General features: G+C 54.9%; 1 protein-coding gene and 1 long non-coding RNA gene across 4 annotated transcripts in view; one reads left to right on the forward strand and one right to left on the reverse strand.

Annotated features, from left to right (window-relative positions):
• LOC137753245 (uncharacterized) overlaps positions 1 to 1,030 on the reverse strand; it is a 64,068-nt gene extending 63,038 nt beyond the window's left edge. For all 3 annotated transcript variants that reach the window (XR_011071422.1, XR_011071423.1, XR_011071424.1), the window contains exon 1: positions 801 to 1,030. This is a non-coding gene — a long non-coding RNA (uncharacterized lncRNA). The remainder of the gene's footprint in view (positions 1 to 800) is intronic.
• On the forward strand, positions 950 to 17,293 carry MAP3K10 (mitogen-activated protein kinase kinase kinase 10). Its single transcript, XM_068528315.1, has 10 exons — positions 950 to 2,336; positions 6,453 to 6,633; positions 9,522 to 9,670; positions 10,149 to 10,324; positions 10,948 to 11,194; positions 12,670 to 12,786; positions 14,613 to 14,790; positions 14,890 to 15,002; positions 15,377 to 16,057; positions 16,859 to 17,293. Exons 1-10 carry the CDS (start codon positions 1,655 to 1,657, stop codon positions 17,179 to 17,181), a joined length of 2,847 nt encoding a protein of 948 aa, XP_068384416.1. The 5' UTR covers positions 950 to 1,654; the 3' UTR covers positions 17,182 to 17,293.
• The last annotated feature ends 122 nt before the right edge of the window (positions 17,294 to 17,415 follow it).

Consider the following 17,415-nt stretch of genomic DNA (forward strand, 5'->3'; position numbering starts at 1 on the left):
TCGAACCTCTGCAGGACTCAGTTTCCTTACTCTTTAAATGGGAAGGCAGTGTTTTTAAAAATCATGATTGTCGTGGTGGTGGTTGTTTTTAATTTTAAAATATGCTTTTGAGGGGCTTTCCTGTCGGTCGAGTGGTTAAGACTCTGAGCTTCCACTGCAGGGGACACCGGTTCCATCCCTGGTTGGGGAACTAAGATCTGCCGCACGGTGCGGCCAAAGAGAGAGAGAGAGAAATATATGCCTTTGATTGTTGCTTTGCCATTTATAGCGTGACCTTGGACAAGTGACTTTATTTCTCTATGCGTCATCTGTAAACTAGGGGCTTTGCGAGGATTTAATGCTACCATGTATGCAAAGCACTCAGCATAAGATGCCCGTTAAGCCCCAGAAAACTGAAATTCCCATTACGGAAGGCGGGGATTCTCGAGTTCTGACTGCAGAGGCAGAGGAACCCAGGGCTGGTGGGGAAAGCAGATGTGGCTGTGATTTCCCCAGGGACACTATAAACATCCTCCCAGCCCCGTCTTCCCCCAGAGGCCTCACCATCAGCCTGACGCCCCAGCTTGCTGGAGCCACCAAGCAGCTCTCCCTTGCCCGCGGTTGGGGGGCTGCCCTGCCCCACAGCGCCAGTTCGCGAACGGACTACACTTCCCGGCGTGCACCTCGGGTCGGGGCCCCGAGGGGCAGTCCAGCTGCGGGGACCTAGTCCTGGCCTGCGTTAGAGGCTTCGGGCAGTAACCACCGTTCACGCAGCTGCTACTTTTCGCTTTGCGAAGCGCGTCAGTCACCGTCAACCCCACCTTGGGCCGCGGCCCCCGCAGGGTCTGTGAGGAGTGCTCGGCCCTCTCCTCCTCTCCTCCTCCAGGCGTCCGGCCCACGGCGTCCCAGGGAGGGTCTGAGGCCAGGCTCATCTTCCCGGGAGAATTCCTTCGCCCACGCGCAGTCCTCACTTCGGCCCGAGGCCCGCAGCCGGGCTCTGGAGGCTGGGGGACTGGGGACCGACCAGGAAGTCGCGCTGCCGGAGACTACAACTCCCAGGCGGCACCGCGGCGCGGCGGCAGCGAGCACGTCACTCAGGCACTGCCGGCGGCCCCGGGAAGCGGCGCGGGCGGGGGCAGGGGCTGGGGCCGACCGGGAGTCCGATGCTGAGGATGGGGGCCGCCCGGCCGCCCCGCGCGTGAGGAGGCCGAGGGGCGCGCCACCCCGTCCTGGGGGGGCTCCGCCAGCCCCGCCCCGCCCGGCGATCGTGGCCCGGGATGCGGAGCCGGGGGCCGCCGGTGGAGCTGCGCGGGGTGAGAGGCGCGGGGAAGGGGGCTGCCTGCTTCCCTCACCCTCGTCCCCCACCGGCGGACCCCGGCAGGAATTCGGCAGCCGCGCGGCCAGGCCTTCTTAGCGCCCTGACGTTTAGTGGGGAGAGGTGAACCCGCCGCCCTTCCCCCACCCCACCCTGCCTGGACAGCTGAATCAGAGGGGACAACCCTGCCGTTTTAAAGAGGCTTTTTCTTGCTCCTGCGGAGGGCCCCCCAGCCATGGCCACCAGGAGCCCCCTAGAACCCGCAGGGACTGCCCCCCATCCTGGCCGCCGGGGCCCGCCCTCTGCATCCCGCGGGCAGCCTGTGTGAAGCGGCCTCCCGCAGCCCCTGGCCCCACCCCCATGGAGGAGGAGGAGTGGGGGGCGGCCAAGGAGTGGGGCATGACCCCCGCGGGGCCCGTCTGGACCGCAGTGTTCGACTACGAGGCGGCGGGCGACGAGGAGCTGACCCTGCGGAGGGGCGACCGCGTCCAGGTGCTTTCCCAGGACTGTGCCGTATCGGGCGACGAGGGCTGGTGGACCGGGCAGCTACCCAGCGGCCGTGTGGGCGTCTTCCCCAGCAACTACGTGGCCCCCGGCACCCCCGCCGCGCCCGCGGACCTCCAGCTGCCCCAGGAGATCCCCTTCCACCAGCTGCAGCTGGAGGAGATCATCGGTGTAGGGGGCTTTGGCAAGGTCTATCGGGCCCTGTGGCATGGCGAGGAGGTGGCGGTCAAGGCCGCCCGGCTGGACCCTGAACGGGACCCGGCAGTGACAGCAGAGCAGGTGCGCCAGGAGGCCCGGCTCTTTGGAGCCCTGCAGCACCCCAACATCATTGCCCTCAGGGGCGCCTGCCTCAGCCCCCCACACCTCTGCCTGGTGATGGAGTATGCCAGGGGGGGCGCACTGAGCAGGGTGCTGGCAGGGCGCCGGGTGCCCCCTCACGTGCTGGTCAACTGGGCTGTACAGGTGGCCCGGGGCATGAACTACCTACACAATGATGCCCCTGTGCCCATCATCCACCGGGACCTCAAGTCCATCAACAGTAAGTGGTGTCCTCCCCAAAAAACTTGCTTCTGTAGAACCTTGTGAGGACAAGCCTAGGTGGCGGGATGGGGACACCAGAAGACACTGCCTGGGGCAAGAAGGGGCAGCAGTATACCTTCAGGGCCAGGTGAGGCAGTCCTTGCCCCATTAAGAGAGGAAAAGGAGGCCCAGAAAGGTTGAAGGAATACCTGCCTCCTAGGCTACAGTCACAGTAGCCCAATAAATATGTATCAATGAACACTGTGACAGGCCCTGTGCTCCCTGCTGTAAATGGGACAGGTACAGTGCCTGCCCTCATGGCACTTACTGTCCAGCCACGCTGCCAGAGTCCACCAGGCAGAGACAGATAGAACCTGACCTGGAGTCGGGGTTTCTCAGTCTCAGCGCTATTGACATTTGGGGCCGGATGATTGCAGGGGGCTGTCCTGTGTGATGGAGGTCACTTAGTAGCATCCTTGGCTTCTACCCACTAGATGCCATTAGCATTCTCCACCCCCCATCCCCCAGTTATGACAACCAAAAATGTCTCCAGACATTGCCGAATGTCCTCTGGAGGGCAGCCTAGCCCTCAGTTGAGAACCACTTCCTGGTGTCCTCCTAGGCCTCTGCCCCAGCTAGCCAAGACACACTGGGAAAGATGAGGGAGGAGGAAAAGGGATGTGGCTTATGTGAAAGCATCCAAGCTGTCTGGCCCGTCATAGACTTTCAAAAGTGGATTGGTTGGTTGAATGAGGTCTGGGGACAGATGGAAGGCAAGGTTCCCCAGAACCTACATCTAGATCAAGGAGCTTCTCATGATGTCAAATATTAATTGAGCACCTATCAAGTAGAAGCCCAACAGGGACCAAAACAGCCATGGTTTCTGCCCTTACAGCACTCACAATCATTCCCCGGATATTCATTCATTTCCCAGATATTTCCCGAGCACCTGTTGTGTACTAGGCCCTGTCCTGACCCTTAGAATACAGCAGGGAAAAAAATCCTACCTTCCTGGCTCTCCCGTCCTTCCTCTGCCTCATGTCACTCCCTCTTATTTCTGCATTTATTTGTTCAATTTATTGTTTCGTTTGGTATTTACTGGGCCAGATCATATACTAAGCAAGAGAGATCAGTAGTGAGTGGGGCCAGCATGTTCCCGGCCCTCACGTGATATGTGAGGGTTTTCTCTTTGTCCTCAGCCCTCATATCTCATCTATTTCTGACTCCTGTCAGTTCTACGTCTTGAAGTTTGTTTGACCCCATCCCACTGTTTCAGGTTCATTGCTAGGCTTCACCACCACCAACTGCAAGTCCGTAGGATAGAGGGACGGAGCCTTCCTTACCTGACAGGCCTGGCATTCATACACTCAACAGATAGATAGCTACCAAGTGCCCAGGGTGCGCCAAGCCCTGCGCCAGCCCCAGAGAATTGAGCGAGACAGACCGATGGTCCCCATCTCCATTGATGCTGATGCTGTGACTCCTGAAATGCTGGGTAAATGGAGGCAGGACTGCCAACACGCTCCTCTTGAAGGCTGGGGTCCTTTCTCAGCCCTGCCTCGCCCCTGCTGATTCACAGCCTGCAGGGGGGGTATCAGGACATGCTCCCACTCCCCCAAGTTTTTCTGTAGCCAATGCCACTTGGACAAAGGGTTGGTGGGGCTCTTAGGCCAGGGCTTCCATGCCTGAGACAGAGGAAACAGGGCCTCCACAGTACAGCTTCCCCCGTTCAGCCTCCCCTGGGGAGCTCCTCATCTGACGTCATTCGTTCATTGTTTTGTTCAACTAAAAATTCTGAAGCAGAATTAAGTGTACTAGGCGCTGTCCTGGGCTCTGGGGTTACAGATGTGGACGAGGCAAGACCCCCCCTGCCCCCACAGAAGTTATAGTCTAGTGAGCAAAAATAGATGGTTGATATTTAAATAGATGACAAAATTTCAGAGAGTATCAAGGACTCTGAAGGAAATAAAGCAGATTAAGGATGGGGCAGAGGGAGCTCTTTAGATCAGAGCTCCAGGAAGGCAACATTTGAGCCGAGACCTGAACCCAGAGGACCCAGCTTTACAAAGATCCGGGCATGGCAAAGGCCCTGAGGTGGGGATGAAGCTGTCATGTTGGAGAAACAGCAAGGAGACCGGAAAGGTCGGAAGAGCAGGAGTGAGGCAGAGGTGGAAGGAGGTGAGGTCATAAAAGTAGACGGGCCAGATCACATTAACCTTGGGGGCCACTGTGAGGGCTTTGGATATTTTATTCAATGCAGTAGAAGCCGTTAGAGGGTCTTAAGCAGGGGTAACAGAATCAGATGAATACTTTTTTAAGTGAATTGATTTAGGCCCAGCCTGGGAGATGCAGAAATAAAGTGTAAGACCATGGGGTGTTCCCTCTGTCACAGGGTCACTCCACAAACAGGAAAGTCGGTGACTCGAGAAGGGAGGACTTCTGAGAGGTAGAGTCACATGCTGGAGAGTCTCAAGAGGCTTCCAGGAGGAGGTGACATTTGAGTTGGGTTTTAAAGAAGGGACAAGATTACCAACAGTGTTACCTTGGGCAGTGGTCTGAGCTCTCTAAAACTTAGTCTCTTCATCTGCCAAATGGGTATGACAGTAGAATTGCCTCATTGTTATGATGATTGGAGAAGTAGCCAGGAATGGCCAAAGATAAAGGTAGAGAAATAAGGAACAATTATGGCAACATCACACACTAATAAAGAGAGCTGATGCTTTTAGAGGGCCTACTATTGCTTCAGGAAATAAACCTTTACTACAACCCTAGAAGGTCAATGCCATTATCATCTCCATTTAACAGAGGAGAAATTGTAGTGTTAAAAATAAAGTAAATAAGGTTATGCAACGAATAAGTGGCAGAGCTGGGATTCAAACCCAGGCAGGATACTGTACACTACCTTCTGTTTGACAGAAGGTAGTAGAATATCACGGCAGTTAAGAGATTGGACTCTGATGACAGATCTAGTTTGGGTCTTTGCCCCACCATTTTCTCTTTTTTTTGGCCGCACCGTGCACCTTGCGCAATCTCAGTTCCCCAACCCGGGATTGAACCCAGCCCACGACAGTGAAAGCCTGGAATCCTAACCACTAGGCCACCCAGGAACTCCCCCCACCATTTTCTAGCTGTGTGATCTCGGCCGAGTGACTTCATCTCTCTGAGCCTCAGTTTGCTAGTCAATAAAGTGGGTTGCTTGCTAGTTAATTTGTATAAAGGACTTAGCACAGTGCCTGTCATATAATAGGCTCCTAATAAACACTAGCCATGGTTGTTATTGTTGTTAGTAACAACCCTAGGCAGCAAGTAAGTTGGAACCATTCAATATGCTTGGGGGATATATCAGTCAGATTTTTGTCATAATAATGCTGTGTAACAACCCTCCCACCCTCCCCGAACTTGGTGTCTTAAAACTCAGTGTCCTTTATTACTGCTCATACATTTGCAGGCCTGATGGAGGGTAAACTGATTTAGGCGGGGCTCAGCTGGAGAGGCTTTGCCCCAAGTATCTCTCATGTTCCTTGGACCAGCAGGCTAGCCGAGGCATGTTCTCATAGTGATGGCAGAAGGGCAGGAGGGCAAGCAGACATGAGAGGCCTGGGCTTGGAACTAGCATTCTGTCACTTCTGCCTCATTTTATCAGACAAAGCAAGTCATACGGCCAACCCAGAGTAAAGGATGCGGAGATACAAAGAGTGTGACACAGAAAGGAGCAGAATTGGGGCCATGAATGCAGCTACCCACAGCAGGTGACAAAAAGGAAAGGAAAACCATCCCCTTCTGCTCATGGTTTGTAGTTGCCACTTCTGCGGTGGTTGGGAATTCAAGGCCTGGACCAAGGAGAACCAAGGCCGTGGCCATCGACATTTCAGAGCTTCCCTGAGCCCAAGTTGGAGTCAGGAGGCCAGTGAACTCAGGAGAAGCTCCCCAACCCCTCATGGGAGCCTGAGGCAGGGATTAGGCCATCAGGAAAGCGTTCATGGTCTTCGAAGCCAGGAAAGGAGCTGCTGCAGAGGGGGGCGACCCCAGGCGGCAGGGAGAGAACAAGTAGGCGATTCCAGCTGAGGCGGGGGCAGGACACACGGGTCTGCAGCCCAGCAGGTCTGGGGTGACCCACCTTTCTTCCTACCCACAGTTCTAATTCTGGAGGCCATCGAGAACCACAACCTCGCAGATACGGTGCTCAAAATCACGGACTTCGGCCTCGCCCGTGAGTGGCACAAGACCACCAAAATGAGCGCTGCGGGGACTTACGCCTGGATGGCTCCGGAGGTTATCCGTCTCTCCCTCTTCTCCAAAAGCAGTGACGTCTGGAGGTGCTGACGGTGGGACAGGGGAGGCCTCCTGGGAAGGGAGGAGGGAGGAAGGGGGAAACGGCAGAGTGGGAGGGACGGTCTGCCACTGCAGCGGGGATCCGAGTCTGGCAAAGGGGCCCGCCAGCAAGGTCAGAGCATCAGACAAGCACAAAAGCAGGTGGCTGCTCTGCTAGCAGAAGTGGCAGCTGAGGAGGACCTGGATTACGTTTGAAAATTCCAAAAGTGTAAAGATAGGTGGTCAGCACCAAAGACCCCTCAGACACCATCCATTACACCGCCCCCACTCATCAAACAGGAAATTGAGACCTTTGAAGGTAACCATTCATTCATTCATTCATTCATCCAACTGCACTGGGAGCTAGGGATACAGCAGTATATAAAAACAGACCCATTTCCTGCCCACGGGAATAATACATACCTCAGAAGCTAAAAAGGCTGTTTTTAAGTTGAAATTGTAAAAATAATTTTTAAAAGGTAGTCAGTTAATCCACCAGAAAAGTACTAGACAGTGTTACGAGCTAGGAGGTTGATTGAAAAGCACTCTGAGGGCTGGAGATGACTTTGGGAAAGGCTCTTCTGAGAAGTGGTACTTGAGCTGAGTCCTGGACGACAAGCAGGAGCCAATCATGCAAAGTTTAGGAGAAGAGGCTTCCCAGGAAGAGGGCACAGCTTCCACGAAGGAGAAACTGAGGTGAGAACGAGCATGGTATGTTCCAGAAAGGAACATGTGGCTGGAGCAGAGCAGGCAAGGAGGAAAGTAGTAGGAAATGATGGAGAGGGGAGAGCCGGAGGGCCTTGCAGGTGAGGGAGCAGATCCAGGTTTATTCTAAGTGCACTGGAAAGCCATTAGAGGCATTTGTGAATGACATGATCTGATTTAACATCGCAAAGGCTCCCTCGCCTGATGGATTGTAGGGGACAGGAGTTGGGGCAGGAGGCCAATGAGAAGGCTGTTCATTGCCTGCGAGACCCGGTGACAGCAGAAACTCAACCTTCTACTTGCGGTGGGAAGCCAAACCCAGATCAGTCCCTGGCTAGGCTCCAGATGGACCAAGCCGCAAAGTCATGGTATTGGGGCAGACAAATAAGACAGGAATTCTCAACGAGAGCAGTGCAGCCCTTTGGGGGGAAGTTTAGTCTTGCTTCACGTAAGGCATTCGTTTATGGTCCCAAACATTTATAGAAGCCATATTTCAGTGGCAAGGAACAGAAAACCCAAAATAAAAACAGGACTAATGTTTTTGCTCTCATGTAAAAGCCCATGACTTTTACATGATACAGTACCCCCAGCATTAGGGATTGAGTCCTATGTTAGGGTTTTTTACTGTGGTGTCACTGACACTGGGCAGGATAATTCTTCCTTGTGTGGTACTGTTCTGTACCTTTCAGGATGTTAAGTATCCATGATTCCTAGCCACCAAATGTCAGTAGCACTCCCCAGTCATTGTGACAATCAAAACATCCCCACAGGTTTCCAGAGACGTGGCAGAGGTTGTGAGGGGAGGGTCTGGCCCCCTCCAGTTACAAGCCACTGTTAACTTTTCCCCACCTTGTATAGCCTCCATTCCCAAGTCCACTTCATGGTCCAACATGGCTGCTTGAGCTCCAGATTTTATGTCTATATTCCAACCAGGAGGAAGGAGAAAAGAGGAAAGGGGACCCCTTCCCTTTAAGGACACTTCCTGGAAGTTAGTTGCACACTACAGACTCTTCTATATCCCACTGGCCAGAACCGTTGCCATATGGGCACACTTAGATGCAAAGGAGGATGGAAAATTATTTCAGGTAGCATTTGCCCAGCTCAAATTTACCAGTGCTGTCACTGAGAGAGGAGGGGAAGCTGTCAGCTGCATGAGGGCAGGGGTGGTGTCTATCTTATTCCAGTACCTGGAACGATGCCTGGCACACAGCAGACATTTAATAAGTGTATGTTGAATGAATGCATGGAACGGGGGAGCACGGGGACCTACTACGTGTTGGGCACTGCATGAAACAGTGATCAGGATCCAGAAGGAGAACAGTTTACTGGAGAAGATGGACACGCAGGTGATTGTAGCACAGTGATGCATGCTCTGGAATTATGTAGCCATTAAGGACGCTGTCGTGGGCATCAGACAGACCTAAGTCTCAGTGTGGCTCCATCACTTACGAGCAGTGTGACTTTAAGCAAACAACTTAACCTCTCTCTGCCTGCATCTGCTCATTGGATAAAATGAGGGTCATACCAGTGCCTTCTGCCTTACAGGACTGTTGTGAGGCCTCGAGCAGTGCTGGCCTGGAGTAAGTGCTTTATAAATATTAAATAGTGTTTACTTGTTTTTAGAGGTAAGTGCAGAGGGTTCTATGGAAACATAGTGAAGGGGCCTCCAACCCAGCTTTGGAGGCTGTGGAATCAAGGAAGGCTTCCTGGTAGAGGGGGCATCTGAGTTGTGACTTAAAGGACTGTTGGGCAAAGGAAAGGTTGTTCTCGACCAAGGGAACAGCATGTGCAAAGGCCAGAGGTTAGGAAGAACAGCGTTTGTTCAACTGTTCAGCGTGGCTGCAAGATGAAGCTGGGGGTGGTGCGGGGCTGAAAGTGTTTAGAGGCGAGGCTGCAGGGGTCATCAAGATCAGGGCTAAGAAGGGTAGATTTGCTCAGTGGGCATGGGGAACCCACTGAAGGTTTTCAGGCAGAAGAGAGGGAAGAGAGGCAGAGCAAAGGAGAGACATCAGAGAACCAACCCCACCAGATCAGGCCGATGGAGGTCAAATCAGGGTCTTGCAGCCTCATTGGCCAGGGCTGGCTGCTGGGGGGAGGGAGGCCCACCATGGGACTGGAGGCAGGGCTGGGGTGTAGGTGAGGATTAGGGTGGGCTGTGGCATCACCCCTCCCTCTCCCCCACCTGCAGCTTCGGAGTTCTGCTCTGGGAGCTGCTGACGGGTGAGGTCCCCTACCGTGAAATCGACGCCTTGGCCGTGGCATATGGTGTGGCTATGAACAAGCTGACTCTGCCCATTCCCTCCACATGCCCCGAGCCCTTTGCCCGCCTACTGGAGGGTGAGCCAGGGCCCCGTGGAGAGGGTAGGCTCAGCTAGGGGTGGCAGGGGCCCTCAGGCCCAGACCTCACTCTTTCACACCCACCCATACCTTTGGGCCCAGGAGTGAGGGACAAGGGGCTGGAACCATGGGACCATGACCAGTCTCCCCCACAGTTGGCTCCATGGCCTCCAGACCTGTGTTCTGGCTAGGCCCACAGCTCCTGAGGGCAACCTGTTAGCACTCACTGGCCCTGGGATTCCTCCCTGATCCTTGATTCTACCACCAGTCAGGGAACAGGTCCCTGAGTTTCTCTCCCCAGAGTTTCACCAAGTGAAACATTGCCAGGAATTTGGCTTTGAATTCCTTCCCCTCGGCTCCATGGGAGCTGTTTGTCCACAGTCCCTTAAAGTCCTGCCTCCACTGAGCAGGCTGATACCCCAGAGCATGGCCACTGACGTTTCCACTCCCACTGCTGTCCTCTCCACCCCCACCCCAGAATGCTGGGACCCAGACCCCCACGGGCGGCCAGATTTTGGCAGCATCTTGAAGCAACTTGAAGTCATCGAACAGTCAGCCCTGTTCCAGATGCCTCTGGAGTCTTTCCACTCGCTGCAGGAAGACTGGAAGCTGGAGATTCAACACATGTTCGATGACCTCCGGACCAAGGAGAAGGTGAAGGCAGGAGGCAAGGTGGGAGGGATGGAGCAAGACCCCTGAGTCCTGATGCCTTGGATGGGGCAGAGTCCCTTCCCCTGAGCCCAGGGGTCTTTGAGTCCATGCAGGGCCAAGGGAGCCCTTTTTGCATATTAGGAAAAGACAGCCTCCTGTTGGAAGGTTGATAAAAAAAAGGCACCCTGCACTGAAGTACTTACAAGTGACACTGCGTGAGGTCTGGGATTGGCTTTAAAATCCTACAGCAAAAATGGGGAGAGAGGAGAGAAGGAAGGTGATACATGAAAAAAGGTTTGCAAAGTATAGAAAATTGTTGAAGTTGGATGATGGGTACACGGGGTGCACTTTCTCTCCTTTTGTGGATGTTTTCCAAATTGAAGACTTAAAAAATTAAAAATCAAAGAGGAAGGAAAAAAGAAAAGCCACCCCTTTCTTTGAGCTAACACAGTCCCCTGCCCTGGCACCCAGCCTGGCTAGTGAAGTGTAAGTTGGATTGTGCCCCCAATTTGCCCCACAGCAGGACAGCCCTGAGCAGGACACCAACCAGACCCCGCAGCCCTGGAGCCATCCCCAGGGGCAGAGTAGCTCAGCTCCTAGCCCCAAGCCCCTCATCCCCTCTCCAGGAGCTCCGTAGCCGCGAGGAGGAGCTGCTGCGGGCGGCGCAGGAGCAGCGGTTCCAGGAAGAGCAGCTGCGGCGGCGCGAGCAGGAGCTGGCCGAGCGCGAGATGGACATCGTGGAGCGGGAGCTGCACCTGCTCATGTGCCAGCTGAGCCAGGAGAAGCCCAGGGTCCGCAAACGCAAGGGCAACTTCAAGCGCAGCCGCCTGCTCAAGCTGCGAGAAGGCAGCAGCCACATCAGCCTGCCCTCCGGTATCCGCCCACGTCCCCCGAGCGTCCCCGAGAGGCCACTGAGAGCATCCCCAACCCGGGGGTTATCTCTTCCTTTTCCACACGCCCTGTCCAAACACATCCCCCTGCCGCTCCCTAAGAGTAACCCCTGTCTTGACTTTTAGGGCAATCACTTCCTTACTTTTCCTTATAGTTTTATCTCCCAGCTATTTGTTTAATATCTTTTAATCTGCCTCTTTTTCCCCCTTGCCAATAATTTGTCGAGGAACTGCATCATTTATCCTGTAGCATTTCCCACAGTCTGATTTTGCTGCTTGCATCCCCCTGGTATCTTTTAACATGTCCCTCTGTCCCCTGAATTTCCTATAAATTGGTATGAGGTTAAACCACGTGAAATTGCCGATGTTCAGCCATTTTTGACCTACAGAAACAGAAGTTTCACATGGCTCAACCTAATAGCTGGATCTCAGGGCTTAATCAGTTTCACGTTCAGGTTTGATTTTTTTTTTTTTTTTTTAAATGTTGCTTCCTAGGTAACATCAGAAGGCACATCATACTGATTTCTCTCTCTTTGTTACAAGAGATGTTACAAGCCCTAAAGCAGTGCCTAGAATAGCACCAGCCAACAGAAATATAATGCAAGCCACATGTGTAATTTTACATTTTCTAGTAGCCATATGAAAAAGGGGAAAAAAACAGGTGAAATTAACTTTAATATATTTTGTTTAGCCAAATATACCCAAAATGTTGTAGTTTCACATGTAGTCAGTACAAGGAAAATTGTTAATGAGATATTTTACCTTCTTTTTTTCACACTAAATCTTTGGAATCCAGTGTGTATTTTATATTTACAGTGCATCTCAATCTCTAAATTGAGATGGCTCTAAATTTTCATCAAAAAATTGGCTCTAAATTGGCTAAATCTAAATTGGCTCTAAATTTTCATCAAAAAATCTTGACCTCTATTTAGATTTCATAAAATGTACAGTTGAAAAAGCAGATTCACATACCAAAGTTGTTCCAAACATGCTTAAATGTTTCCGATGACTGAACTGAGTGTCTGTTTTGAAAGGTAAACTCAAATTACTTACAATTAAATAAAGGTAGAACTCTCCAGTTCCTCAGTTGCACAAGCCACATTTCAAGCGCCCACTTGCCGTGCGTGGCTAATGACCACCATATTGGACACTCAGGCCTAGATCCTCAGGGCAGCGGCTCTCAGACCCGACTGTGCATCAGAGGAAACTGGGGGACTTGTACACCGCAGTTAGATTGCTGCCCCTCACCCCCACAGTTCCTGATTAAGGGAGGGCCCAAGAATCTGCGTTTCCAAGAGGTTTCCACTTGACGCTGACGCTGCTGGTCTGGGAACACACTTTGAGAACCACTGCATGAAGGAATACAAAACGGTGGCATTCCTTCTCTCCTTCTACAAAGGGACCTTCTCTTTGGCTACCCATGCAACCGTGTGCTTAGGGAAGTCTTTCTTTTCGCAGGCTTTGAACATAAGATCACGGTCCAGGCCTCTCCAACCCTGGACAAACGGAAAGGCTCAGATGGGGTCAGCCCGCCCGCGAGCCCCAGCATCATCCCCCGGCTGAGGGCCATTCGCCGTGAGTATCTCCCAAGGCCCTGACCAGTCAGTCAGTGAACAGACTTCTCTGAGCACATACCTTGTACCAAGCCAGAGCAGCATCGGGGGACCAGGTGGGCAGGGTCCCCTCCCTCATTCTCATGAGGGGAAACAGACAACAAGTAAACAAGCTGGTGAGCAGGATAATTTCCTGTAGTGATAAGCGCTATAAAGGAAATCAGGGAAGGGAGTAAAACAGAAGAGTTGCTGTTTTTAAATCACAAGGAAGGCCTGTCAGAGAAGCCGAGGTATGAGCAGGGACCTGCATGGTAAGGAGGAGTGACACATACAGAGATCTGAAGGAACAGTGTCCCTGGCAGAGGGAACAGCAAAGACGAAGGCCCAGAGGCAGGAACAAGCATGGTGTGTTTATCAGCTGGGAAGGTCAACTTGGCTGGAGTAGGATGAACGGGAGAGAGAGCACTAGGCTTATGGTCAAGGGTTCAACAGGGGAGGATCACACTGGGCCTTAAGAGCCGGGCTAAGGAATCTGGATTTTATCTTAAATGAGACAGGGGTGTCTCTGGAGGGCTGTGAGCAAGGCAGTGATGTGGTAAAATTAACCTTTTCCCTCTGGCCACCGTGAGGAGTAGGGATTGGAGGAGAGCAGGAGTAAAGGTGGGAGACAAGTGAGACGAGGGAGCTGGGCCAGGGCGGGGTCCTTGAAGAGGGGAGATGGTGAGTCAGCTACATGGCAGAGGTACAGCTGTCAGGGTTTGCTGATGAGTTGAAGTATACCCGGCCGGCTCCCCAGTCTGTTCTGCCCCATCATTCACCCCTGGCCTCGCCCCACACACCACCCCCTACACACACTTCTGTTTAGGCACCTGCTTTGTACCAGGCCCCAGAGGTCATTCTCCTGGGGGGACACAAAGACAAATAATGACCAAACAGTGGTAGTCAGTACTAGTATCGGGGTACGTTCAACGTGTGATGGGAACAGAGGAGAGAGAGCAACTGACTCTGCAGGGAACCAGTCTGTTCCAGAACACTCCACAGGGCCTCAGCATCTACTGTTCCCTCTGCCTAAAAGGCTCCTCTCCCTTGTATCAACTTGACTCACTCCCTCACCTCCTTCAAGTCTTTGCTCAGATTTCTCCTTCTCACACATGAGACCTTCCCTAACTCCCCAAACCCCTTCCCTGCTTTATATTTCCCACAGCGCTTATCACCTTCTAGCCCCCTACCCAGATGATGTACCTAGTGTGACTCTTGTTGACCGTCTGTCTTCACCCACTAAAATGTAAACTCCTCAGGGCAGGGACTTTTTTTTTTTTTTTTTTAATATTTATTTGTTTATTTGGCTGCACCAGGTCTTAGTTGTGGTATGCAGGATCTTCGTTGCCCCGTGTGGGATCTTTAGTTGCAGCATGTGGGCTCTAGTTCCCTGACAAGGGATTGAACCCGGGCCCCCTGCAGTGGGAGTGCGGAGTCTTAGCCACTGGACCACCAGGGAAGTCCCCAGGGCAGGGACTTTTGTCTGCTTTGACCACTGCTGTCTTCTCAGCACCTGCCACAGGGCTTGGCGCATAGCAGGTGCTAGTAAACCTTTGGGAATGAATGGATGGCTGAAGGGTTAGGCTGTGAGAAGTGACGGGTGATGAAACTGAGGGAGCCGGGACGTCGTCCTGACAGCAGTGGGGAGCTGTGGAAGGATGCAGAGCAGGGAAGGGTCATGACTGGGGTTAGAGCCCAAGCTCCCTTGGGCTTCCAGGTGGAGGGTGGGAACAAGGGGGGGAGAGTAAGGCTGGGAGCTCAGCGGGGACAGACTGAGACCCACTAACCAAGTGGCTTCTCTCGGCCCAGTGACTCCTGTGGATGGTGGTGGAGGTAGCAGCAGTGGCAGCAGCAGTGGTGGCAGTGGGACGTGGGGCCGCAACAGTGGACCCCCAAAGAAGGAAGAACTGGTTGGGGGCAAGAAGAAGGGCCGGACCTGGGGGCCCAGCTCCACGCTGCAGAAGGAGCGGGCTGGAGGAGAGGAGAGGTATTGGCTACATGGAGCCCATCCCACACCCTGTGCCTCTTCCCCAGGCCCTTGGCAGCCAGGAGGCCTATAACCCCCCATCTTTGGTGACCCCTGCAGGCTGAAGGCCCTGGGAGAAGGAAGCAAACAGTGGTCGTCAAGTGCCCCCAACCTGGGCAAATCCCCCAAACACACTCCCATCACCCCAGGCTTTGCTAGCCTCAATGAGATGGGTAAGAGGGTGAGGGCGCCTTTAAAAGGGAGGGGGAAGGAATATTCCCTGGCAAAGGGGACCGTAACCCAAGACCAAGAGGTGACCATGCCCCAGGGCTGCAAGGAGGGAGCCGGATTTCACTGGGCCGGAGGGTAGGACACATACCTGGAATGGGAGCAGCCGGTCCCTGGGGTGTGGGGATCGTTCCCAGGAGGAGGGGGTTTGAGGGGAGAAATAGTCGGGAACCACGCTTAGTGGGCCTTGGTGCTCTTGTTGGAGGGGTCATTTCATTGGGGCAACCCCTTGCCTCCGGATCCGAGGGGGGCGGGCCGAGGGGCCAGGCGCCTAGAGTTAAGTGAGTCGAGTCCAGTGACGGCCCTCTCCCGGTTGCAGAGGAGTTCGCGGAGGCGGACGGAGGCAGCAGCGTGCCCCCCTCGCCCTACACCACCCCGTCCTACCTCACGGTGCCGCTGCCCAGCCAGCCCTCCCCCGGGGCGCGGGCGCCGTGGGAGCCAACGCCGCCCGCCCGGCCCGGGCACGGCTCCCGGCGGCGCTGCGAGCTCGCGCTGCTGGGCTGCGCCACGCTGCTGGGCGCCGTGGGCCTGGGCGCCGACGTGGCCGAGGTGCGCTCGGCCAACGGCGAGGAGCAGCGGAGCTGGCTCGATGGCCTCTTCTTCCCCCGCGGCGGCCGCTTCCCGCGGGGCCTCAGCCCACCCGGGCGCTCCCCGAGCCGCCGCGATGACGCGGCCCCCGGCCCGGGCCTGGCGCCCTCGGCCACCCTCGTGTCGCTGTCGTCCGTGTCCGACTGCAACTCCACGCGTTCGCTGCTGCGCTCCGACAGCGACGAGGCCGCGCCGGCCGCGCCCTCCCCGCCGCCCTCCCCACCCGCGCCCGCGCCCAGCACCAACCCCCTGGTGGACCTGGAGCTGGAGAGCTTCAAGAAGGACCCCCGCCAGTCACTCACGCCCACCCACGTCACGGCCGCGCACGCTGTGAGCCGCGGGCACCGGAGGACGCCGTCAGACGGGGCGCTGGGGCAGCGGGGGGCGCCCGAGCCCACCGGCCCTGGCCCTGGTGAGTGAGGCTCCACGCGCCCAGGGCGCAGAAAAAGGCCCATCTCCCGTGCCCCCGCCAAAGACCTATGTCCCAGCCCAGCGACGACCCCCCTGGATGCTAAGGCATCCTCCTCCTCCTTAGCATGGGGAGGAAGGGCCTGTGTCCCCATGACCCCCCACTGCTTTGTGAGGCATTGTGAGTCCCTGGGTAATTGAGATGCAGGATGAAGTAGGGGTGGCAAACTCTAATGCCTACAAGGGGCCAGGCAGGTGACATTAATGGCAACAACAATTACTAGAGCTAACACCCATGTGCCGTGCCCTGTTCTATAAAGTTTACTAACTCACAAAGATGATTAGAACAGATAGGAGCTAAGGGCTTCCTACCAGGCACTGTGCTACTTGTTCTACAATTACTGTTATCATTTTATTTAATCCTCACCTATGTAGCAAGGTGCTGTCATCCCCATTCACAGACAGCAACATGCCTGAGGAGTCTCTGTGGGTCTTTGTGAACCTGGCCCAGTGTCAGAGAGGTGCGAGGGATGAGGGCTTTGTCTAGAGTAGCAGCAAGGAAATGGGCTCTGAAAGATAAAGGACTGTGCCCAGAGTTGCACCCAGATGAGTGAGCAATTGGTGGGGGGGGGGGGGGGGCGGGCGGTGGCTAGGTAAAGGTCCAAACCCTGCTGGAAAGTGGGCCCAACAAAATCAGCAGATTTTTCAAGAGAAGTCAAATTCCAATTTTCATGTAAATGCTCCTGGCTTTTAAACACCACCCTCTGGCCCACGCCACTCACCTCATCTGATCCTCTCTTACCAGGCCCTCGAGATCCTCTGGACTTCCCCCGCCTGCCCGACCCCCAGGGCCTGTTTCCCACCCGCCGTCGGCCCCCCGAGTTCCCTGGCCGCCCCACCACCCTGACCTTCGCCCCACGACCCCGGCCAGCCGCCAGCCGTCCCCGCCTGGACCCCTGGAAACTGGTCTCCTTTGGCCAGACACTCAGCATCTCTCCTCCCAGCAGGCCGGACACTCCGGAGAGCCCTGGGCCCCCCAGCATGCAGCCCACGCTGCTTGACATGGATATGGAGGGGCAGAGCCAGGACAGCACAGTGCCCCTGTGCGGGGCCCACGGCTCCTGCTGAGGCCTGCCCACCACCGCCCGCCTGGGCAGCCATGAATGTAGCGCCCCAGGCCCCGCCCCAGCCCACCGTGCCACAAGGCAGGGGAGGCCCTGGGCAGGATACTCACTCTATTTATTGGGGAAGGGGGGGAGGGAGGGCAATTAATTTATTCCTTTGTATCCCGGGGGGGGGGCCCTGTGCCTGCCCTGCGGTGGGGGGGAGGGTGGGCAGGGATACTCAGGGACAGGGCATCAA

The sequence above is a fragment of the Eschrichtius robustus genome, chromosome 19 (assembly GCF_028021215.1).
Source record: "Eschrichtius robustus isolate mEscRob2 chromosome 19, mEscRob2.pri, whole genome shotgun sequence".
NCBI classification, from domain to species: domain Eukaryota; kingdom Metazoa; phylum Chordata; class Mammalia; order Artiodactyla; family Eschrichtiidae; genus Eschrichtius; species Eschrichtius robustus.

Bases quoted from the DNA above. Each gene is read 5' to 3' on its own strand.
- MAP3K10 (XM_068528315.1), top strand. From the start codon at position 1,655: ATGGAGGAGGAGGAGTGGGGGGCGGCCAAGGAGTGGGGCATGACCCCC. The intron at 2,337-6,452 runs GTAAGTGGTGTC...TCCTACCCACAG, and splicing joins GGACCTCAAGTCCATCAACA to TTCTAATTCTGGAGGCCATC. The intron at 6,634-9,521 runs GTGCTGACGGTG...CCCCACCTGCAG, and splicing joins AAAAGCAGTGACGTCTGGAG to CTTCGGAGTTCTGCTCTGGG.